Source organism: Anolis sagrei, chromosome 2, assembly GCF_037176765.1.
Source record: "Anolis sagrei isolate rAnoSag1 chromosome 2, rAnoSag1.mat, whole genome shotgun sequence".
NCBI classification, from domain to species: Eukaryota; Metazoa; Chordata; class Lepidosauria; order Squamata; family Dactyloidae; genus Anolis; species Anolis sagrei.
In genome coordinates this window covers 150,239,574-150,265,802 of record NC_090022.1, presented here as the reverse complement: position 1 = coordinate 150,265,802, position 26,229 = coordinate 150,239,574, and the positions used below count along the sequence as shown (strand labels likewise).

General features: G+C 37.6%; 1 protein-coding gene across 1 annotated transcript; it reads right to left on the bottom strand.

Annotated features, from left to right (window-relative positions):
• Positions 1 to 211: 211 nt before the first annotated feature.
• On the bottom strand, positions 212 to 26,175 carry PURG (purine rich element binding protein G). The gene is made up of 2 exons (XM_060763799.2): positions 25,894 to 26,175; positions 212 to 22,072 (listed from the first exon to the last, which is right to left on the bottom strand). Exon 2 carries the CDS (start codon positions 22,057 to 22,059, stop codon positions 21,031 to 21,033), a length of 1,029 nt encoding a protein of 342 aa, XP_060619782.2. The 5' UTR covers positions 22,060 to 22,072; positions 25,894 to 26,175; the 3' UTR covers positions 212 to 21,030.
• Positions 26,176 to 26,229: the final 54 nt, after the last annotated feature.

The following is a 26,229-nucleotide window of genomic DNA, read 5'->3' as shown; positions in this document are numbered from 1 at the left end:
CCCATTGGCTTTTTGCTGTTGCATTACATTGTTGGCTCATGTTTAACTTGTTGTCCACGAGGACTCCAGAAATCCAACTGTTGTGTCAGCTCATTACCAAAGAACATTTTTTTTTGAAATAAAAATGATGTGACAGAAGCAAACATTTGTGTATTCACAAATGTATGTGAAACCTGTCTCTTTGGAATGAAGTTGAAAGCAGAATAAATGCTTAAGACTACACAAGTAAGCAATTTATTATAAGACAGAACAAACAGTGGCAAACAACAATATGTAAATTCATTTGGAAATGGGCAAAGAGACGTTAAACTGACAAATATATATATATATTTATATTCCTCCAAAAAGCAGCTCTTTTTGAAAAGGTTAAATGTAACAAAACAGGAAACCCAGTACAGCAAAAATGTGTCTTCAGCAAGTGAGGACAATGAATGAGGAAATATGAAAAACGTTTAAAAGAGCTAATATATATTCTTTCTTGCTTCTTCGTCTTACACTTGCCACCACTTCTTTCCTTTTGCTAACTATAAGATCCCATGAAGAAACACTTATAACAGGATATCATTGTTCACAAATAAGGAATGCTTTATGTGATGCATGATAAGAGTTCTGGATAACATAATTTAAGACTGCAAGTAGGTGAAATGTAGTTTGAATGTCAATTTTCAATACGTATTAAATGCACCACAAAGACACAGTGTGTTTCTATTCTGTTTTAGTTTATCATATTCAGAATGTCCACCTCCGATACATGCATCACACCTACAATCAGAAACTGTTGAGTGCAGAATTTTACTACCTTGGTCTTGTAGAAAGTCTGTAGAACATGTAGAAAATGTTTCTAAAGTAATTTACATTTCAGAAGTTGTTTTGCGTATGGGCTGCACTATATATATTTTCTTCTTCTAAGGTTATGGATCAACTTCTTTCTCTTTTCGGAATTTCCATTCACAAAGCTTTGTGTCGTCTCCCTGCTTTTGTTCATTTTCATCCCATTTCAAAACAAAGCCAGCTGTATGCTATTCTTGTCGACTGACAGAGCAGCTCCAGAATATTTGTAACTAGAATGGAAAGCACTATATGGCATTTTAGCAAACAAAAACCAATTCAATGATTTTAAGTACTGCAATTTGCCTAAAGCTTTTGGGATATAACAGAACAGTATTACATAAAAAGTGTAAATGTGTCCCTTATAAATATTGGTAAACTCTGCAATAAATCGAACTGTAATATTCTGATTAACTAGGCTTCTAGATTTTAGGTCTGTAGTGATTGACTGCAATGGTCCATATCATTATAAAAGAAAATTACTGGAGAAAAGTATAATGTTGCCCCCTTTTCATAGTTATTCAAACAACACCGAGAAAGGAACACCATATATAGATTTGCACATTTTAAAAATATAAACGGATGCAGACAATCTTAAAACACCTAGCCTGAAAATGAAGTTAATTCAATTGCTGAGAAAATTAACCATTTTTCCCCCATTTTGCCCATGTGATTCTGAATAGAATAAAATGTGTTCAGAAAACACTTCAATCATTTTCTGGGGTTTTCCCCCCCTGTGGGACACTTTACATTAATTTTTTAGATTTACACTTAAGATCCCCTCAAACACACACCTAAAATTGGAATGTAATAAGCATGCACATTAGACAAACAGTCCAGCAAGGAAGTCATGGTTAACTGCAGCTCCCTTTTGGCTGTATCCTCACTGACAAAGCTACATTTGACTATATAACGTATGTGACTCCGTGATTTGTTAAAAGCAAGATAAAGTTCGTTGAGTTCGAATTTACAAGGTCCTGTTTTAGTAAAGATCTTTTAGTAGTCAGGTTCAGGTCTGTTCTGTATTATGGTTGTGAATCTGAGTTTCAAGGTAATGACAGTTTTCAAAATATATAAGCACGCCTAGCATCTGCAAATTTCAGACAGAGGGACATACTGTAACTGACAAGTCAAAATGAAGACACTGTTCCGGGGAAGAAATATAAATCCATTCATAGGAGATGTGAGAGAGCTGCTTTTTGAAGAATCAGTTGAAGAATTCCATTAAAAAGTATACACATACAAAACACTGGATTGTCAATGGTACTGTGAAACAATTCAAGTTTAAATCATGGTTTTGAATTTTAATTTTACGACCAGATGAGACACTTTTCAACATCAAGTCTCTGCCCTACTCAGCATGTCATCAGTTAGCATCCACAACAGCACCATTGGATATGGAAGAGTTAGCACCACAGTTTTAGGACCTAACTGGCAACATGCATTGCTGACAAACTTGGAACATGGAAATCTGTGTGGTACAGCCTTAGTATAAACAATACAAGGCAATTCATGATTATTCATACAGTACAATACAGTCACTGATCAATGAACCTTTGAGTACAGTACATGACAAGTCACATCTGAACACCCTGTTAATACTAGAGTATGCTGGAGATTTTCAATGCATTTTGAGAGTAGCACAGGGATTTTGTTGACTGGCTTATTTCATCCCTCTTTGAAATTCAGGGTCCTTTATTTACATGGCCTCAACATTTATATATGTGAGGAAAATGATTGAAGTGGTTAACTATTGAATTCTAGACAGCCAATCTTATCCAACCTTAGTTTCATATTGTATTTTTGTTAAAAGACTATGAAATTAAAGAAATGTAGCATAAAAACTGAAGTGAGGCCTGCAAGCAGTAATCACCGCAAAGACATCTGCTCTAGACTACTAGATTGTTTTATTTTAATATGTTTTTAGCTCCTAATATGAAAACCAAAACACTTCCAACAGGCATTTTGAAAAACTTCCCTTCTACAAATAACGGCAGCCAGGTAATTGATGTAAATATAGAAAACTAGGCTGAAATTGTAAGCCATAAGTCTGGTTTCAGATTTTTCTCCCTCCTTCACATGTAGCTTCAAAGGAGAATTTTACTCAGGGGATGCTTCTACTGACTGAAGATGCATTTGCTGGTTCATCTTGCAATTCCTTGTGCTCTCTGAACATATTACCATAAATACTCATGTATATGTCAAGGGAAGATTTTGGGGCAAAATTATGGATTTTGATATGACCATGTATATGTTGAGGGTCATTTCATGGAGAGAGGAAAGCTCCAATGCCACCCCAGGACCAGCCGTCCCAGTTGCCGTCACCATTTCCCCACCTAGACATTGAAAAAGGCCAGAAGCAGCACCATGGTGGAGAGTTACAGGCGCTCAGTGCTTCTTTTAGGTTCTCCTGGAATGGTCAAACCCAGTGGTTCTCAACTTGTGGGTCCCCAGATGTTTTGGCCTACAACTACCAGAAATCCCAGCCAGTTTACCAGCTGTTAGGATTTCTGGGAGTTGAAGGCCAAAACATCTGGGGACCCACAGGATGAGAACCACTCACTTTTTGCTACTTTAATCAGAGAAGGGGATTGTTCCTTTTTTAATAAGAGTTGAGGTTCTGTACTCACACTGACAAGTGGCTAAGTTGGCTCAGGGGGTTTTGGGTTGATTTTTTTCACTAAAACTTCTAGACTTATAAATGAGTATATAGGGCATATGGAGAGTTGGGTGAATTTCTAGAATTATGTGGGAGGTGGCAGCTGGCTAAAGTTGTCTTGACTTTAATTTTGCCAGGAAGATTTCATTGGATCAAAAGCGTTCTGTGGATTGAAGCTTACATTTGGATTGAACTCACATAGTTTTACTTAATTTGTTAGTGGTGCTGTTAAAACAACGATACCTTTATTGGGACAACCAAATGTACACAAAATCCTTCCAGCAAGCTTTTGAAACATTATTGCACAAAAGTATTAAAATCATAAAGGAGAAAAAGAAAAAAAATCAGTGTTGGTGTCACAGCCTACATTTTGTCAGGATGTTTTTGTTGTTCTTAGTCAAGATATCCACTTAGGCAGAGGCCACTCTGTGGGCTCTGGGAGGCAAAAAGTTCTAAAATTCAATCAATAAAATCTAAACTCTGGTAGTAACAGAAAAAGTAACTTCAATTGAAATCCAGGCTGTTTTCCCCTGAGTCAACAGTGCCAAAAAAAGGAGTGTCAATACAAAAACACCCTTGACAAAACGTAGACCTGTGACTCTATCATATTTCTTCTTCATCTGTATGATTTTAATACTTTTGCCTGATGAAGATGTCATTCACATTTCAAAAGCCTGCTCGATGTATCTCATGTTTTGTTTTTTTTTTGGTATGCCTCATAAAGATATCTCTGTTTTGAGAATTTGGGATGTTACTGTATTTTGCTGTATGGGCAGAACACCTTTCCCAGGATTTGTTTTTTGTTGTAACTGTAGCCTTCTTGGTTCCATTCTCTCCCTTACTGTCTTCACATTCTCCTATCATTCTCCCTTTTCATCCTATGAGCCTCTTTTAAACTTATTCAACATCATGACTTCCAGATATTGAAATCCGTCCATTTCACTGCTTTCTTTCCATTGTTTGTTTATACAAGAGGAAACTCTACGACAAGATATCATCCTCGTTATCATTTTCCCTCTACAACATAACCTTTCAAACCCATCTCTCTTTTTTGTTGAAGCAGTGTGGCTGGATTGTGTTCTAACTGTTACATCCTCCTTTACCTCCCACTTACCCATAAAAGTAACAACATATTGTTCTGTTGTGTTTCCTTATCTGGAACTTTATTGAACAATCAAAACTTTCGGATTGGTTGATAGTACCTCAAATATAATTTTTAATGGGAGACAGTTTTATACATTTCAGCTTTTTGTCATTTTGTGGAATCAAATATATAATCACAAAAAGCCCTTCTCAGAATACAGAATATAAGAGCTAAAACTCTGAAAGTTCCTCCATGCTAAATAAACCAAACCACTGCATCTTTTATATGAAAGACCATTCAAACATGTTTTATCTGTGATGCTGGATGCACATAATAAATAGCCCTTAACACTATTTTCTCCAGCCATACAGCCAGAATCCCCAAAGTTGAAGAGACGTGTTCACAAATTGTTGAGTTTTACATCCTCTTTTAATCAACAATGTCTTTAATTTTCCATTTATTTACTTGTATGTTCCTACTCTTCATTTTGTCATAACCACAACTTCAGAGATATCATTATGCTGTATTTCATCTACTGCTGTCAAAATCCTATACTGGAATTGTGTTAATTCACCATCACTTATACTTAACAATATCTCAGGGTATGCTTTTAATGCTACTTTATTGTAAGTGTGATGTTCTCCATTCTATATAGCTACAAAGGCAAAACAAATTTCTGATAAAACAACTAGAATGCCCTTTGCATGCGAAATCTGTTCAATAAATGTCTTCTTTACTCTCCTTCTAGCATGTTAAAATAATTTAGTTGACTACAAGGAAAGAGTTTAATGGTTCAAATAAACGATCCTACAAATTATCTGCTATGAATCAAGACACGTATTGGTTCTAATTGCCACTACTTGTCTTTTAGAATAGAGATCATGTAAAGAGACCCTGAATTTTAAGTTGGCTTTAAACAATTATGATACTATAATGGTATAAGCCAAAAGAAAGAGAGTTTTGTACTTCAGATGATGCTTACAGAGCCCAGTCTTGCACATCAAAAGGAAAGCACAAACCTTAAAGTATTCATGCAGGCATGATTACATATTCCACACCTATGCCTTTTCATACCTCTAGTATAGTGAGAGAACAGGGTACATAGGAAAAAAGTGCTAAATAACAGTACATTTGCTTTTTTAAATATATGTTAACAATAGAACAGCAAAACAGATTGTTTGAAAACAGAGTCAGTATTGTACAGTAAGTTCACATTTAATTCTTTACCATGTCTACAATTGTTAACACATGCATTTTATTTCCATTATTTTTATTCCATAGGACCAACATCCTTCAGAACAGTGATCTACCTTTAAAACAAAACTTTCTAAGGAAAATATTAAGCATCACATAGGTTTAAGAAAATTCCTTTAATTAGCATTACATGTACTCATTTACATTTACGATTTTTCATGCCATGACTTTAACACACCTTTTGGTTAAGAATATCCTACTTAAAAATAGTACCAGTGGGAAGGAATACACACAGAGGAAAAACTGTTACCTGCTATGCACATGATTTTTGATTAACTTGACTGTTGTAATGCTGTACTCTGATTATAGGTGCAGTTGTGAAAATACCTTTACATATTTATGGAAGAATACTAAAAATGTAAGTAAAATGACTACACATGCTGTTAGAAATTAAAAGAAAAAATCACAACTGACTATTGTTAAACACTACCTGCGTGCCATTACAATTTCATTCTGATCTTTTTAAAAAGCAGCACATTATTCCTTAGAAATATTTTTACATGAATATTTTACCTGCAGGTTAAAAGAAGAAAAGTGGGGAAAAAGGAGAGATCTAGCTAAAGAAAAACATCCATCCCTTTTAAAGGTTATCTTCTAGTAAATGTTTAAAATAAAATACAACCTGCAGACTGTTTCACTTACTACAGATGAGATCCACAAAACTGGGCTAGCAAAATGGGTGGATTAAACTGTTTGGGATCCAAAGAGGCTCAACACGGACCTTTCTGGACACAGCCTTGTAGCGTCCCCTGCTTTTGGAGCAAAGTTTTAAGGAAATTGTAGCAAGAAGGCAGGGCATACAAGCCTGTAAAGAATACCATGTGTGGCCCTTTGGACCCTACCTTTTCAGCTAAATGCATCACGTTAATTTGTGAACCACATTTCCCTCTTCCTTTCATTCTCTGTATGGTAGCTCAGGGGAGGGAAACTGCAAGATTTCTACCAGATTTTACACAGATGTTTGAATCTAGAAATCTCCACCTCATATACTTATATATATATGTATATATTTGTAATTACAGTTAGCAAAGGGACTAATTATGCCAGCTACTATGAATAAATATGCTTAGGTTAAGGTAAAGGTAGAAATAGACATTCAAACAATGTCCAGGATTTGGAAGAAATAATTGAAATGTAAGGATTGTTCTGAAAATATCACGGCTAGAGTCAAATTAATATGGCTGAAGCCAATATAGTAATCCAAATAGAAATGTTTGGGTTATTAAAGCTCATTCAAGACTATTTCATTTATGAAAATGGGCTGTACAAAACTCAACTACTCTTATTAGTTTAGACCGAGTACATGACACAGGGCCTGATTAAACATTTTAATAGCAATGCTTCAATCAAGATACTTTTCATTTGGTCTCCTTGTCTCAGATTTCTGCTTTAATGTCAACCACTTAATCAGGGCTGGACTCATGGTTCTTGACACAGTGGCAGGAACTGTACATGGCAGCCTCAAAAAGTGGGTGCTACTCTGAATGGTGCCATCTAACTCCTCTTTCAGTTTATAGTTCCCAGTCCAATGTGAGATGCACACAATTCTGTATATGCACTGTGCTAGCCAGATTAGGGGGTGGGACCACATCAATGTGTAAAAATATTTTGGGTTTTTTTACAAATAATCTCATTCTTTGTGGACTGACATCTAGATAATTATATTCAGAGGCAAACCAGCTCCATAAATTGGCCTCAGTCGAATGATTTGCAGGCAGTACAGTCAACAAAAATGACACCCCCTCCCCCAGTAGCCCATGGTGCTACCCAAACACCAGTTATGGAGGATTTAAAGCCCTTTGAGCAGTTTTTTGGGGTGCACAAGGGGCTATGCTGGAGAGGAAATCATACACTTCCATTTCTATTGATGGAAACAGTTCCACTAATGGATGCCCAATATTGGCTTTTGATTTAGTTTTTGGAACTGCCGAGGTCTTAACAATTACTTGGTGAAACAGCATGAAATAAACCTGGAACACCCTGTTTAAGATTTTCAGGTAATGTAGAGCTAGTATGATAGGTGATGGCAAATATATATACTATACAAATCTTCTTTCAGGCCAGTTTATTTTAGAGCAGAACAGATATCCTCATATTTATACTGGGAAGTAATAGAAATTTAATGATGACAATTGTGCAGCAATAGTTTTCTGTTTTTAGTGAACTCTCCATACGTTAAGAATACTCGTAAAATGCAGCAGTACACATAGCAATTTCTATGTCCATTCATATGCATTTTCGTTCTATCCTGCTTTTAAAAATGGTTGAAACTATATTAATATGTCCAACTTCTTTTGAAGCATTTGCACTGTATTTTACTGCAATGATTTATGGAGTGTCTACATAATTCAGACACATACAGGAAAACTGTAACTCTGAGAAGTTTCCGCTTTCTTGTCTTTCCATGATAATCCCCCACAGTAAAAACTATCATCATCAAATATTATGTATACAGAACTCTGCATTTCAAATCTCATTACTTCACAATGTCAAGGTAATGTAAAGTTTTAAAATTTCAGCTTTAAATATAAGGTCTTGTGCTCTTCTTGTCCATTGATTTTTTCCTGATGTCTTTGGTGTTTTTGAAAGCTTATGCATCTATGCATATACCCATGCTAGATTTATTTTTAGATTAGTCTAGATGTCAGCAATTTAGGATTTGTTAAAGGTACAAAATATAGTTTGGATTCATTACTATCACCCACTTTTCATCAGTTTATAAAATTCCTAAATATATGACTGAGTTAGGCATGAGGCAGTGGCCACATTAATGAAAAACTATCTTCATAGTGCCACCGCCTATTTTAAACATACACCCTGTAAAGACTACAAAAATGGGGTGGGGAAAACAATATGTTTAAAACTCAGTGCTAGTAGTATTTATAAAAGTGCGGTGCTCCATATAGTAAGAAGAAAAGTGACTACAAGTACTTAAAGTGCTATTTTTGATCATGGTTTGGGTTAGCATCCCAAACCCAGTTAGACTGTTATGGTACTTAAGAGAGTTAAAGAAAGAGCAGAGAGCACATTAATGCTCCACATTACAATTTGCTATGCTTAAAGAAATATGCAATGCTATTGTTGAGACTGCAATTATGTACAAACAACTTAAATTGTATATAGCTTTACAATATAATACAGATCCATAAACCCTCACTAGAATACAGGTGAAAAGCAAAAATACTAGTATTTATTACAAGTCAGCCAGAACAAATCTTTCTGTGTTGTCACCTTTCTGCTATCACGAAGTAAAAATCTAGTGGAAGGTTCCCTGAAAAAATTGCCAAACATTCACAAGAGATTTTATAAGATTGCACCATCAATGCTTCAATGTGCAGTTTATGGGAGGTTCATTTGGAAACAACACTTTTAAAGACAGACTTATAACGATTCTTACAAAACGTCTGTACACATTATGCTCACTTTGGGAGAAACAGAGCATGGATATTAATGTATTTGAGGAAACAATCATGCTGGCCTCTAAGAATTCAATATCAGGACTGAAATAATTAAAAATACTTCATAAAAGCACCCAGAAGCTCTATTCTAATGTTTTTGTATCTTTTCAGAGGAAGAGTCTAAATTGAAAAGAAAAACAATTAGAAGACTGCTAGGCAAAACTGGATCTTACAAACAAAATCTGTTTTGTGGCCCAAAGGACATGTAGAGTGGATCTGAGAATGCTGTCCCTCAGTATGGCCAGATGAACTCTGCCTTTGTGTTTCAAATGATACACTTCTGCTATTCCCTGGGAAGCCTGTTTTATTGTTTCTGTTTCAAAAGAGAACTGTGCCAGTTTTTTTTTTCCGCAGCAAAAACCAAAGAAGCCTGTGGTATCTTAAATACTAATAAATCAATTATGACATAAGCTTTGGTGGACTATATCCCACATTATCATTAACAATTTGTAATAATAAAAGTATGTCTTCAATATGTTTCCATAATCATGAAACCTAAACATCTGAAAGTTGGCATGGATACAAAGAAGACCTTAAGGGGACTTCAGTCTAAAGTTAAATGTGCCACAACATGCAATACCGTCTTCAGTCACAAGGTGGATGACTTTCTTATTCATATCATAGGTTTTTTTAGGACAATGGATGCTGTTAAAAGACAGATGTCTATAAAATCCAGCTTGCCAAAACAATGAATCAAAACTTGAGTAAAACAAAGGTAACATAACAGCAAAGTGAGAAAGGTTGAATTTGGAACAGTGGAATTATCCACATATATATGTACCATACATACATATGGTAATTTCTTATGCTGAAAGACTGATATTCAATAATTGATTACTTGTATGTATGAATGGGCTATCATAGTTAGAATGCCATAAACAGAGCTTTCATATCTCACATGAGTATGCTCTGCAAGGGAATTTGGCATATCATCTTGTTTTGCTGATTCTTAACATGCTCCATATAGAGGAAATATTATTTTCCCTAAAAAAGAAAAAAGAAAATAAGCCCAGTTATAATTCTTAAGGATATCCTTACTGAAATGTCTATGAGTTGTGAATATTATTCCTGGTAGAAAAAAGGGGCTTATGATGTTTTTCTCAAGCAGTTGTGTTCCAAAAATGGGCCTCTCTTCACAGATCAAGGTTCCCATTTTAATGTTAAATACTACAATATAAACAGATGCTATACATTACACATCTGCTGAAAAAAAATAGATCAGATAAATCATGGAAATATAAAAAAGAAGGGCTTAAGCAATAAAGGCCACAAAGTAACCAACCATCAAATTCCAAAATGGCACAACTTTAGTAGCTACTATTATATATTTGTTTTGGAAAGTCAACAATCACCATTAATCAAATGAGAAATGCAAATACCAGAAATTTGCTCTTGATTCCAACATTGCCCCTCTTATTTGTTCAACTGCCATGTATTGGATCAAATACCATCAAAGCCGCATTGGCTCATCTCCTACTGTGATATGTGTCATCATTTGCAGCCAGCGCCTGTGGCAGAAGACAGCTTATGACATATATGAAAATAAACAGATCACAAACCTTTATACAAGCTAAATATATCAGTCTCAGCACAAGATAGAGGAGGAGGACATGTTTTATATTCATTTTAAAACTGTTTTTGTTTTCATCTTTTGCATATTTTAATTGTAAGATGGCTTTAGTTTTTTCTTGACAGAATAATGTTCAACTATAGCAAAAAATAATAGCAAGAACAAAAGTAGAAAGCCCATAATATTAAGGATCAGAACTGTGTCAATCATATCTTCTAAGGATATGCTGTGACAACCATACAACAGATAATCATCCAATTGATCAATTATTAGCAAGGTTGAAACTGTGGAACTTGGTATCAATAATTTTGTAGAATGGCTAACTGACTGTGGAAAGGAATTATCTCTCCTCAGTGTTTCTAGCACAGTTCACACTATGCCTATTTATTTCATGCAAGCATTGTCAGGAATACTATTGATGCTACCTGAATAGTTTCTGTATAAGTTTCTATTCTGCATAGTACTGAGACACACTGACTGCTGACTCTTCTGCTCAAGGGCTTTGCTTTGTGAAAGATTATTTTTCTATACCAAAAACCATTTGTATGATTATTTTCTATGTCTAATGCAATGGACTTTCCTACAAAAGCTTATGTTACAATCATACTCTCTTTAGGATGCCACAGGATAGTTTTCACTGAGCAAATCTATGTACGTCAATGCTGCATACTGTCGAGACAAGATGGTATTTATGTCTAAAGCAAATGAGTAGGGGCAAAATTATTGCTTCTGATTTTCACCAGTCCAAAAGCATACTTAATAAATGGAGGAAAAGGAAAAAAAAACTATTTTCTTTTTAAAAAATTACATCACTACACAGAAAGGCCATTTCATCCAAGAACCTGTAGATGAAATATATCTATTATCTAATGAGAAAAAACACAACCATAACTATGAAGATTAAAAAATAAATCAAATTGGGAAACACTAATTTTTCAAATATCTGACTTGGTAGCCACCAACTGTAGATTTTTTTTTTGTCATTGCTTAAAGCCTGTCAAACATCATCAGCCTTTACAAACACCAAGCAATCCAACAGAAACAGACTGGGTGAATGCCAATTTTTGTTACACGATTAACAATGCTTGCACATTATTCATGTGCCAGTTTGGGGTGTATGTAATATATTGCACATTGTATAAACTTTTTAAGACAAAATGTGAACATTCTCAACTAAAATATGCACACACACACACACAAACTAAAACAAATACACTTTGAAATATAATTATGCAGCTTTAATCCAGGGCCAGCACTGCTTCCTTTTCTCTCACAAAGGAATTACTACCAATACTACTCAAATTCCCTGTAACATTGTAACTTGGGAATGCTAAACACTCTTTTTTCAGAAGAAAACATTACTTGTGTAAAGCTATTTATCTTGTGAGATCTGAACTATATTTTCTAGATCAAAATACTGAATGTTGAGGGTTGACCAAATGGTCTAAGAAGCTGCAGTTGGAAGAGGGAAAACTTAACAGGTCTTGGAATGTTTTTGAAAAATGATATTTTAAGACCAAAGGGTCTGGTTGAATTAAAATGCATTAACTTGTTTTACTGCATTTGGTTCTGTGCTCAATTAGGCCAGAAAAGAAACCATGTTTAATTTGTAGTACTGAATGTACTCCACTACATGTTGCGACCGAGCTCTCTCAAAAATCTGATGGGGTAAATAAAAATGATATTACAGTGACAATGACATTCTTTTAATAGTTCACATGTATCTCTCTATGTGTGTAACCTGTTTGCAGGCATTCATTTTCATGCAAAAAATAAAAATAAAAAAGGAAAAAAAAAGACAGAGCTACAAAAGATACAACCTATTTTCACAAAGTGTCTGCCAAACTAAACTCACCGGTTTATATATTTCTAAATACAAGACTGTTAACTATATCTAGGATCTACAAGCAATGATGCACTCCTTTTTGTACTTCCTCCATTTATGAGACGTGTTCCAAAGATAGGCATGCATGACAAGGCAAAGAGAGAGAGAGAAGCATAGTGAACTATGATTACACCAAGTTTCAGCTACATATTGCACTTTAAAATGATTTGAAACTCCTTCTCACTGAGCAAGCAACCAAGGTTCAAAGATTTTATATAGGTGACCACAGGCTACATAGGTCTGTATCATCAGGGATGTGAGGAATTTGCAATGCATCAAATTCTTCCATGAAAACACTCCCTCTACCCGGCTTTTGGGGGAAGGGTGCGGCCACCGGTTCCCCTTTTCCTCCCATTCTATATCTCTCTTTCTCCCGTTACCTGTGCACAACTTTCACATCCAATTTCCTCCCTGGCTAGATAACACTTTCCCTTTTATTGAGGACTACATCTGACCATCATTCTTTAAAATATCATATTTCAATAGATCTACCTTTTCTTGAACTTTCTTTTACCTAGACTTGTGCTTATCATCCTTCTGCTTTCTTCTCTTTCCTTCCCCGATTCTCAAAGTTCCCTCTTGTCTTCTAGAACTCAATTGGCAATATCATGACTGCTCAGCCTCTGCAACATCATCACAGCCCAGCATCCCAGTGCCAAAGGCTTCATTGCTGCCACAAAATCTATTCATGTGCAATATATTTACTCTGATCCAGAGCCTGGTGCTCATGAATATGCACATGGGACAAAACTGCAGAAGCAAATAGCTGCACTCACTTTATAAGTGTGCTACCTTTTCATTTAACTTGCACAGCATGGAGAATGGTAGCTAAAAAACTAAGGAAGGATTAATATTTTTCCTTCACAATAAAAATATTAATTTATTTTGCAAATACGTGTTTGTGGAAATTTTACATCCAAATGTCTTAACTGCATCCTTTGCCTTCAGTTCAGTTAAAAAAACCCCTTTCCTATTATATTGGTTAGATACCTATGTAAATATCGTCAAAAATTGTTGATAATGTTTCCTAATTTTGAGCCTGTAATGCAAAATGTAAGAAATCCAATGTATCATTTTCGGGCAGCTGATCATGTTACAGCTGAATCATATGCTCGCTTGGTTTATACCACCATGATCAGTTGTGGATTTTGATGAAGTGACAAATCAAACAGAGATACAAGCCAATGGCTTGTATCATTAGGATAGGTTCTACAAAATAATATTTAAGTCATACCTGAAAAATGGGAGAGGAAAATAAAATCAAAGTCTTAAGAGTAACTAACTATTGGGATGGGTGCCTGAAACTATCTTTATAAGAAAAGCTCTTGCTGGTATATTATGTGAAACAAATAGGATTTGCTCACTTAACACTAATTCATACTCAAATCATTTTGGTTGCAACATGGATCGTTTCTGTATGCCTTCTGGTTATTTTTGAGTTATGGTGACCCTTGAGTCAGCATGCTATAGTGGTTTGAGCACTGAACTATGATTCTGGAGACCAGGGTTCAAATCCCTGCTTAGACATGGAAATTCAAAAGTGTTCTTGGCCAGGCCACATTCTCTCAACGTCAAAGGGAGACAAAAGCAAACCCTTTCTGAACAAATCTTGTCAAGAAAACTCCATGACAGGTTCACCTTAGAGTCATTAAAAGTCAGGAACAACTTGAAGGAACATCAACAACACCAACTTATCATAGTGTTTTTGGTAGGTTTTGTTTAAACAAGGTTTGCCCTTGACTTCCACTGAGACTGAGAGAATGCAACTTGCAGAAGTTCACCCAGTGGATTCCCATGCTTGAGCAAGGATTTGAACACTGACCTTTAGAAATGTAGTCCTCTATACCACGGTCTTGCAACATTGATGCCTACAATACATCATTACTTGGTAAAGCCATTCCACCTTCAGTCACTGTGGGAATTACAGTTGTGAAGGGAAAACAGAGAAGCCCCACAGGTAGCAGGTGATGACAAACTGCTGTTCATCAAAAAGTCCCAATGCATAAATATTGGGAGCCCTGGCTTCCTTACACCACTAGTTTTAGATTACTTTCTGATTCTTAATAAGATCTTCTGAAGCTAAAACTGTCCAAAACAGCAAATAAATGTGTCAAAATTTCCCTCCCCCCAATCAAATATTCTGCAGAGCAGAGTGGCATTTTGAATAAGGCAGATATTACAAGTGAACTGATCCTATCTTTACCAGGAAAGAAATGTATAAAAACTGTTCTATAAATTTGTGAGCTAGTGTATCACTAACAGTGGTATTAAAATGCAATAAAATGTGTTTTTCTTGCTTGCAATAATAATAATAATAATATAGATCTCATCTGTCACTACAATGCTTTCAAGAACTGGACATAAATGGCTTAAAAACTGTGACCTCAATTTTCAGTGGACCTTAACCAAATAAGTCATGTTATTCCAATTCATTATTACTTTTATTTAGGACATGAATGTAATTCTGAATGCAAGGGCATGGGAAAACTCAATTTCATTTTGAAGAACCACTAGAAAATGCAAAATGTGCATATAGCATATATATCTATTTCTACCATCATAGTAGGCCTACAAGGAGCTTAATTCATTTATCCAAATTGCAGATGATCTACAGTGGGGCTAAACAAATAAAGACAAACACATGGCCATGGAATAAATTACTACAGTTTCAGTTAACAGAATTATCGGTAAATGATCATAAGTTCACTGAATTATGCAGGTTTTCTTCCCTACAGAGTTTTTAAGCTCTTTTAGTCAACAAAATGAAATAACGCAGACCAATTTGCTAACATGCTTATATTATCTATGTCACCAACCAAAGATTTCTTTCATACGTGTATAAATATGATTTTGAAACATATGATTAAACCATTGTAAAAAAATCTATTGTATCCAATGGTATGCCTTCTAACTGCACTCTAAAATCCTTATTTCAGATTAAGTTTTTTTTCCATTCCCCCACCACTTTTTCAGCTACACTGACAGACTTGCCTCTCTGTGTTTTGCAACAAAATCTAGTAATGTATTCAAAATTATTTTGAAAAAGCTGTGTGTAAAGATTAAATCTCTTAAATAGCTGAGTGAAGTAAACATTTGTGTGATACACACACACACACACTTTATTTTTGTTTTTGATCAATCAAGGTTGATTCGTAAATCCCATTTTTTCATTGAGTGAATCAGGTACAGGTGGAGAACTGCTTGCCATCCAATAATATTAATATATTAGAAATAAAATCACCACAAACATGTGTGCCTTCTACATTTCTTAGAGGTGTCTACACTATTCCTTTCCTCCTAAACTGAAGCAGTTCCACATTTCTCTGCTCTGTAACTAAGCAGAGAAATTGACTGTCTAAAAGGTCAGTAGACAGAAAATACCAACAATTATTATTGTGATAAGTCATGGCTGAGAATAGTGGCAATATTAAGAAAGCAACCACTAGCTGCCACATCTTTGTATGATTTGAGCAATAACTTTCACCTTAGCATGTCTGGGCAGACAGCTAGAGGAAAGGGACTCAGGAGTTATGGCCAACAATCATTTGACTCAGCTTTAGCCACTTTAATGAGAAATATATGAAAGATCATGTAATTGACTGGGTAACTTTATATTTTGCTGCCATTTAACTGTATTGTTACAGTAACATAAAGAATTTGGTTCTTAGAGCCGCCGCAAGGGGCGGGGAGAGAGGCGGAGTCTCATGACGTCAGGGACGTGCTGGCACAGTTTGCTCCCGCAGGAGGCTAGTTTGCGACGGGTCTTATACTCTAAGTTTATTGTTCCATATTAGTTGTAAATGTATCTAAAGAGAAAAAATGTTATGAGAAAATTGCCTTTAAGGGGTTATGCTAGAAGACGTATTAATTTTTTTAATTAGTGCTATGGAGATACTAATACTGCCACATGGAAAATAAACGATCCAAATCAACAGGCTCTTGGAAGAATGCATTATAAGAAAAATATGTTTCACCATTAATAAAATACACATGATGTTTTTGCTAACATGAAATTATATCCTCATTTTAAGATCTAATTTTACATGTGTTAGGCTTTGACAAATTGACTACATTTGCTTCATATTCTTGAGCATAGGAACAAAATGGTTTTTTACATTTTTTTCTTCTAAAGCTCCTTGGTTTTATAGAATTTGTATGATGAATTATACAAAGTACTTCCTTTGCATTTTAACTGCACAATGGAACTCTTTTGTATCACTATTTATTCATAATAACTTTCTACTTTTGTATTTCAGCAAAAAAACAAGGCTGTATAATATGAGATACAGTCCGCACAAATGGCCTACCTGCATAAGCCACACAATCTGATCCCTCACAATACTTTTTAAGGGAAAAGAGGATTATGTGACAACACAGCAAAACTGCAGGGTTGTTTAACTCACATCTGCATCAGCTGCTGGAATAAAATATTTGAAAATCAGTTGAAGTATTTGACTTTCATATATGTTAACACCTCAAGTCTATTGCATTGGACCCAAAATTTCTCAAATCACAGGCCCGACATTTTGAAATTTTAGCTTGTGCCTACTCTTTTCCATCATATCAATATAATTTGATGTAGTCCTTGCAACAGATCATGTACAGACATGCATGCAGAAGGCCATTGTTATACTGATTTAGAGTAGAAGTTATACTGAAACACACTGTACCAAACCAGTAGCAGAAATGTGCTTCTATTAGTTATAAAATATAAAGTGCATTATTATGAAATCACAAAACTGACAGACTTTCTGTCTGGACCATAAAGTTTTAAAAGAGAGGTCAGGGCTTTAATGGAAAATTCTCCCATGAGAACAAATCATTTCAGAGGTACAAACCGATTTATCCACCCTGCCCTCCTAGAATTGTTTTTGGCCACGCTTTTTAGTGCAAATAAGCTTGTGTTTTTCTCAAGTTTAAGGGACATGGTATTTTTTTTGGGGGGGGGGGTGCAAAGAATATTTCTTTACATTATAACAGGCCCTTCCACAAACAAATACTTAACGTGTTATTGCCACTCTCCAAAGATGTAAATGTGCTGTCAGGAATAAAGACAGTCTCTCCAAAATTACCATTTAAGCTCTTGCCACTGTAAATCTGACCATATAAACCTTGGATTTGAAGACAAGAACAAAACCAGTTACATCCAATGGATAAATGAAAAAAACCCCAATATGTTCATTATATAGAGCAGGTGGCAACTTTTAAGGCTCATGTGTAGTCAGTCCCAGATGCTCACATCTGTACTGTAGCTGTACCCTGTGTCTGTATACAGATCAAAAAATGTATATTTTTGGGCACAAGGATACAGAAATCCAAGTTGGGCGAAAAAGGACAACATGCAACAGATGTACTTACTTTTTGGCTCAATTCAGAAAACAAGATATAGATAACAATGGTGCAAGTTTGCACATGCCAGTGTATAACCTATTATGCATTCTGAATGAAGCAGTATTAGAAAACATTTCACAGTTACTGGAGTTTTAAAGAATTGTGGAGGAAATGCAGTTTCTCAAATATTTATTAAATCCCAAATTAATACTGTATATACTCATGCATAGGTCTCATGCATAAAATGAGGGCTAGTTTTGAGGCCAAATTATGGATTTTGATAGGTCCCATAGATAAGTTGAGAGTTATTCCATGGAGAGAGGAAAGTGCTAGAACTGGTTATAGAGGACCAGCAGCTGCTGTCATCTTTTCCCCGCCTAGGCATTCAAAAAGGCCAGAAGTGGTGCCATGATGGAAAAAGCAGAGGCAGTTGGTGCTTCTTTTAAGTTCTCCATGGATAGATTAAGTTCTCACCTTTTGCCACTCTACTCAAAGAAGTTAGGGTACAGTACTTACATTGACCCATGGATAAGCCGACCTGGATTCTTTGGGTTGATTTTAAACTAAATTTTCTGGACTTATACATGAGTATATACAGTACACCTTATCACTTAAAAATTCACAGAAATAATACAAAATATTTCTGTGAAATATTTAACAAGATATGGAAAATTTCTAGTGAAATAAAGATTGGAATAATGTGGCCCTCCAGATATTGTTTGATTACAAATCCTAGCTGTCTTAGCCACTACAGCTTATAAGGAGATGTGCAGGTTACAGTCCAAAATGCATGGAGGTCCATGTAAATCCCACACTTGCAGAAAAAAAAATCCACCATATTGACTGTTAAATTGTCCTTTTGAAATAAAATGGGCGAGAAAACGCCTTTAGCAAGATATAAGCTGGGAAAATGTGAGCATCAGGAGTTCCTACATTCACGTATATCCCGTGTTCTGGAATCTGGCACCATTGCCATTATGCAGGCACTAGATGTGCAGCAATAAATCGGCAATGTGGTAATTTAGATTCAGTCAAATCACTACAATTATCAAATCAACAACATATACAAAACACTTTCATTTTACATCTAAGGGTTCACTTCCCAGATATACTCTTAACACTCTTTCACACCAAGATTAATGTATAACTTTCAATAACTTCTTATGCCCCAGTGTGCCTCTGGTACTTAAAAAACAAACAAATTAGAAATCTTAGTTTTAGGTTGTATATTAGTTATTTCTGAAACTAGACCACATTCTCAATAGGTTCAATTGTCATATACTGGGCAAATCACCTAAAACAGTGAAATTAAAGTCCATACTCTTCTTTTTCTCTGTCACAACTGTAACACACATTTCTAAAGCTCTTTGATGATTTTGGTGCAAATTCTTTTCCTTTTGTTTGTAAATGAAAATATTGTGGCACCAAAATAAATGCTGGGCTATGTTTTCCACCTTCACAAATAACTCTGAAAAAAAGGAGAACACAGCATACATTTATTGTGGTATGGCAATAGTATGTAGTAAAAAAAGTGAAGCTACCACAGCTTCTGGTTATAAAAAATAATTTTCTTTGGATTTTAAATGATTAAATGGTCATAATTGGAAAAGAACTATGGGTTATATTTCTGTACATGTAAAACATTTTGTACATAGAGACACAAATAGTTACACAGTATTAAGGTCTAAAGCATATGCTTTATGGTTTGAAGGCAGAATGTTCTAGATCTAATTCAAAATTTGATGTAAAGTGCAATCCTAATTAAATATACTCAGGCATCAATTCCAGTGTATTCATTGAGTCTTGCTCTCAGGTAAGACGGCATAAGATTGCAGCTCTATCAGATGTTTTTGCCAATTAAAAAAATTATCAAATATCCTGCCCCCACTTCCATAGACTTTTCCAACCATTCTCTTGATACTAAAAATACTGAAATAATTATTTTGGTTAGTATTATCTCTAGATGCATTTTAACAAAAGAAAAAAGTGTAGATTATGGTTTAGAATAGTAAGTGTTCAAGAGGAAACACCTACAAAGGAAATGCTGGCAGCTGTTGCTGAATGCTTCAGCTGCAACAACGCAAATCTAGAGATCTGCTTCATACCAATTAAGTGATGCACCAAAATCTCTCAAAGCTTTTTTAAAAAGTATAAAGATAAGAACAAAAGTTATTATAATACTTTCCCACATCTCTCTCTCATGCACACATTTAATCACCCAATTTAGAATTTCATTCCTAAACATGAATCAAATACCAAATTGCACATCAAAGCAACCCCTGAACCCCACAAATACAAAAATAGCTTTTGAAATTTTGTTACACTATTTAAATAAATTCTCTTCACATGATGTAAGCAATCCATAGAGAATGGATGATGCATGGTCAATATTATTCTGAAATGGCCTATTAACTTAAACATAGATTTATATAGTTGGGACACTTAAATAACTTAGCTATCATAACATTGGGTAACCATGAAATTAACCACTGGCCATCACAATACAGAGGTGTGATTCCCCCCTTCATTGTTTTCTGCAAAGTAAGCAGAAAATTTGCTTATTTAAAGATACCTTCCCAATACACCACTTAAAATGTAAATACCAGTTTTAGTCATTAAGTGCTCTGTGGTTAACATCAAATGATATTAATTCCATCTTTCTTAGCTGTATCATATTATATTGCAACACAAACCTTATACATAAGAGGGCATTAACAAATTTAGTGCTATTGTACATAATTTCATCCGATTCATTGGCCAATTAGTTTTTCCTGTAAGGAATCACAGAGATGTCGCTGGGTATACTCTTAGATGAAAAAGCACACCCTTGTAATATCATATGTACTGAAATTATCTTACAACAGGGGATAACTTACAAAATCAAAGGCAACCTCCTCCAGCTACTACAGATCAATACCACTAGCCAACTCTTCATTTTGCTTCTTGGCCTGTTGAAACATCCTAATCAAGACCCTCTTGTTCTTCACCACTGTCCCCTCTGGTATCCATTCTTTTCTCTTTATGACCGTTGTAAATCCTCCTCATCTCTTCTTCATACTTGATAAAGTTTTCCCCAAATCTTGTCCATGCTTTGTAGGGGACAGTGATGGTGTTACGGTAAGGAGGTCTCACTTCACTTACCTTCAAAAATATACCATACCTGTTGGACCCCACATCAAAGTAGAACCTCTTGTTGTCCACCCTAAAGGAAGTCCCTTCTGGGAGTTCAGGAGGTTCATCTCCCCCACTCCTCCTTTCCTCTATGTCTCCTTCTCCATACTCTTCAATGAGCTGGACCAAAGCATCCCTGAACTCAATCATCCCCTGTGCGGGAAGGACAATAGTTTGTTCTTGTCCTAAACTGTGACCAAAATATCCTATCATGCCAGGTCCTCTAATCAAGGTCTGCCTTATCCTAAGGAAACGTCCACGTTGGTTCTCCTTCAGGTCTAGGTAATATTTCCTGTTGTCTCTTTCAATATATTCCGTTTTTAAAACACTGTGAAGATGCTCTTCAGATCCAACCGATGCTGGAGGTGACGGTGGGTGATGGTGTTGCCGCCTTCTTGGGTCTTGCTCTTTACCATTAGCATGTTCGTTCCGATGACTTTGGCTGCCTTTTAGGCCCAAATGGGCATAATGTTCAATGAAATCGCCCAGACAATCCTTCAATTCAGAAGCAACTGACAAAGACAGAGTCAGTTTACTTTTCCTGATATTGTCCTGCCTGCCTCTTCCTATCCAGACCTCTGCTATCTTCAGGAAACGGCCTCGGGAACTCTGCTTCACATCCAGATAGAACCTCTTTTTTTGGATGTCCACTCTTTTGGAGGCTAGCTCCTGGATTTCCATGCAGCCCGTCTGAGAAGAGGAGGCAGGATAATGATACTGCTGCTGGGACTGGGAGTAAATGCTCCTGTGTAGGCCAGAGCCCCCCACATTCCTTCCTCCTCCTCCTCCTCCTCCTCCTCCTCCTCTGCCTCTCTCCATCTTTACCAATCAACTGAAAATAACAGATATATAACAAAGATGCATTACACTGTAGACATCAATGGGCCTATTTTGTTTTCCCGGCAATAGTCTCTCTGTGCACAATTAATTTATCCAGAAAGATGCTCCAGTAATGTCCTCATCTTTCATCGTTAACACGTAGCAATATGGCTGACCCAGAGATGGGTTGAAACAACAAAAATCTGAGCTGGTTCAGTTATAAATTTTACAATAAACAGATTTGTCATTTTCTCTGGTATTGAGATATAGTGCTAAATTTCTGGATGCCAGGCTGATATTAAGGGCACAGAGAGAGTATCACGGCAATATCACAGGGCTGCCCTCTCAAACTGGTCTTGAATATGATCCCATCACGAAGACACAGCAATTGAGCAAGTCTGCTATACCTCAACATTTCAAGAGGATGCTGTTGTTCATTGCACAGGGCTAAAACACCCACAAAACCATTGCCACTATTACAGGGTGTCCCAAAAGTTTCCATACACAGGTTAAATGGAAAATAGTAGCTAAGTGGACCTTCATTTACAAAATATTACAAAATATGCTCTTTCTATGCACAGGGAGCCCTCTCCCCCACTCAGGGTAAATATGTTCCAATATATCTGTTTTTAAACAAGTAATTGCATTTCAAATGCGTCCCCTTAAATGATTTATGTTCCAAATCTTTTAAGTGACCCATAAACAAAAATTGAGTGGAGAAAGATCAGCAGATCTCACAGGGCATTCATATAGATAGGTAGGTAGATAGATGTAGAAATCCATGTCCCAAATCTTTTAAGTGGCACCACATACAAAAGTCGAGAGGGGGAAGATCAGGGGATCTTGCAGGCTATTCCTAGATAGATAGATAGATAGATAGATAGATAGATAGATAGATAGATAGATATAGAGATCCATGTCCCAAATATTTTTGGTGGCCCCACAAGCAAATGTCAAGTGGGGAAAGATCAGGTGATCTTGCAGACCCTTTCCATACAGCACATTATCTGCTTTGAACTGGAATATATGGCAGTGTGGACTCAGATAACCCAGTTCAAAGCAGATATTGTGGGATTTTTTTGCCTTGATCTTCTGGGTTATGTGGCTTTGTGGAAGGGCCTCTAGATTGACAGATGTAGAAATCTATGTCCCAAGTCTTTTTAGGTGACCCCACAAGTAAGAGTGGGGAAAGATCCGGAACAATTTTTCATTTTTCCAGGCCATCATGCGCCCCTTCCACACAGCTGAATAAAATCCCACAATATCTGCTTTGAACTGTGGCCCTTCCACACAGCCCTGTAGCACAGAATATCAAGGCAGAAAATCCCACAATATCTGCTTTGAACTGGGTTATCTAAGTCCACGCTCAGATAATGTGGGATTTCCTGCTGTGTGGAAGGGCCCCCAGTTCAAAGCAGATATTGTGGGATTTTCTGCTCTGCTATTCTGGGTTACATGGCTGTGTGGAAGGGCCCTAGATATATAGTTGTAGAAAAGTATATACACATATGTGTGCATTCCTATGCGTGGAAACTTTGGGCGCAACCTGCATTTCTCCATTTGCCTTAATTGGCTACTTCAAGCCCCACAATGAGATGGGTGCTGAAGGGGTGGGGCGGAGTGGGGTGGGGCTTTCTCACAGCCATATAACCCAAAATATCAAGGCAGGTAATCTACAGTATCTGCTTTGAACTGGGTTATCTGAGGCCCCTTCCACATAGCTGAATAAAATCTCACATTATGTGCTTTGAACTGGAATATATGGCAGTGTAGAGTCAGAGCCCTTCCACACTGCCCTATATGCAGAATATCAAGGCAGGAAATCCCACATTATCTGAATGTGGACTCAGGAGAACCCAGTTCAAAGCAGATATTGAGGGATTTTCTGCCTTGATATTCTGGGATATAGGGCTGTGTGGAAGGACCCTCAGATAACCCATTTCAAAGCAGATATTGTGGGATTTTCTGCCCTGATATTCTACGATATAGGGCTGTGTGAAAGGGTCCTCAGATAGCCCAGTTCAAAGTAGATACTGAGGGATTTTCTGCCGTGATATTCTGGGATATAGTGATGTGTGAAAGGGCCCTCAGAGAACCCAGTTCAAAGCAGATATTGAGGGATTTTCTACCTTGATATTCTGGGATATAGGGCTGTGTGGACGGGCCCTCAGATTACCCAGTTCAAAGCAGATATTGAGGGATTTTCTGCCTTGATATTCTGGGATATAGTGCTGTGTGAAAGGGCCCTCAGAGAACCCAGTTCAAAGCAGATATTGTGGGATTTCCTGCCTTGATATTCTGGGCTATAGGGCTGTGTGGAAGGGCCCTCAGATACCCCAGTTCAAAGCAGATATTTTGGGATTTTCTGCCTTGATATTTTGGGATATAGGGCTGTGTGGAAGGGCCCTCAGTTAACCCAGTTCAAAGCAGATATTGAGGGATTTTGTGCCTTGAAATTCTGGGATATAGGGCTGTGTGGATGGGCCCTCAGATAACCCGGTTCAAAGCAGATATTGTGGGATTTTCTGCCTTGATATTTTGGGATATAGGGCTGTGTGGATGGGCCCTCAGATAACCCAGTTCAAAGTAGATATTGAGGGATTTTGTGCCTTGAAATTATGGGATATAGGGCTGTGTGGATGGGCCCTCAGATAACCCAGTTCAAAGTAGATATTGAGGGATTTCCTGCCTTGAAATTCTGGGCTATAGGGCTGTGTGGAAGGGCCCTCAGATAATCCAGATCAAAGCAGATTTTGAGGGATTTTCTGCCTTGAAATTCTGGAATATAGTGCTGTTGGGAAGGGCCCTCAGGGTCTTTCCACACCGCCTTATATCCCAGAATGTCAAGGCAAAAAATCCCTCAATACCTGCTTTGAACCGGGGTATCTGAGGGCCCTCAGATAACTCAGTTCAAAGCAGATATTGTGGGATTTTCTGCCCTGATATTCTGGGATATAGGGCTGAGTGGACGGGCCCTCAGATATCCCAGTTCAAAGCAGATATTGTGGGATTTTCTGCCTTGATATTCTGGGATATGGGGCTGTGTGGAAGGGCCCTCAGATAACCCAGTTCAAAGCAGATATTGAGGGATTTTCTGCCTTGATATTTTGGGATATAGGGCTGTGGGGAAGGGCCCTCAGATATCCCAGTTCAAAGCAGATATTGTGGGATTTTCTGCCTTGAAATTCTGGGATATAGGGCTGTGTGAAAGGGCCCTCAGGGTCTTTCCACACTGCCTTATATCCCAGAATGTCAAGGCAAAAAATCCCCCATCTCTGTGTGGACTCAGATAACCCAGTTCAAGGCAGATATTGAGGGATTTTCTGCCTTGATATTCTGGGATATAGAGCTGTGTGGATGGGCCCTGGGTTATCTGACTCTACGCTGTCATATATTCCAGTTCAATGCTGAAAATTTGGGATGTAATTCAGCTGTGTAGAAGGGGCCATAGACAACACTGCCATAAAATGCATTTCAATGTGGTTTCCCTACAGCTGTGTGGAAGGGGCCATGGAGAGAGGACAGGTGAAGGGCTTATGCCAGCCAGCCAGAGAAATAGGCCTCCCCGTTTTTCGAAGCGCCAGGCCTCTGCTGCTGAGGGCCCAGGCCCATGGCGCATCCTTCCCTGAGGGGCCAAAGCCTGCTGGAGTCCCATCCGCCCGCATCCAGGCCTTGGCATCAGCACGAAGCCTAAGACCTGCCTCCCTCCCTCCCAATCAAGGGCTGGCCCGCTTTCCCCTCCGCCGCCTCCCCCCTTTCCCTTTCCCGTCGCCATGACACTGGGCCTGGTGGCGGGGGGGGGGTGGCTAAAAGAGCGGGGCCTCGCTCACTTACTCCATCTCGCTCATCCGCTCGGCTCCTTCGCTTGCCGCCTAGGCCGCGCCGCTGCGCTCGCCTCTCCTCCTCCTCCTCCTCCTCCTCTGCTTCTTCGACGCCGCCCGCAGGGAGCCCGCCAAGAGCATCCCCGGCCGGCCGGGCAGGTGGGTCCTATCGCCGCCCGCTTCCTCCTCCTCCTCCTCTTCCCCTCTCAGAAGCCGACGTCACCCGCGCGAGCGCCAGCGCGAGGCAGGAAGCGGGTCGCCCAGGCGTTTCCCTCTCGCAAGCGCCTCGGCTCCCTCCCTCTCTCCCTCCCTCCCCCTCCTTTCCTCACAGAAGCGAGGCCTACCCACC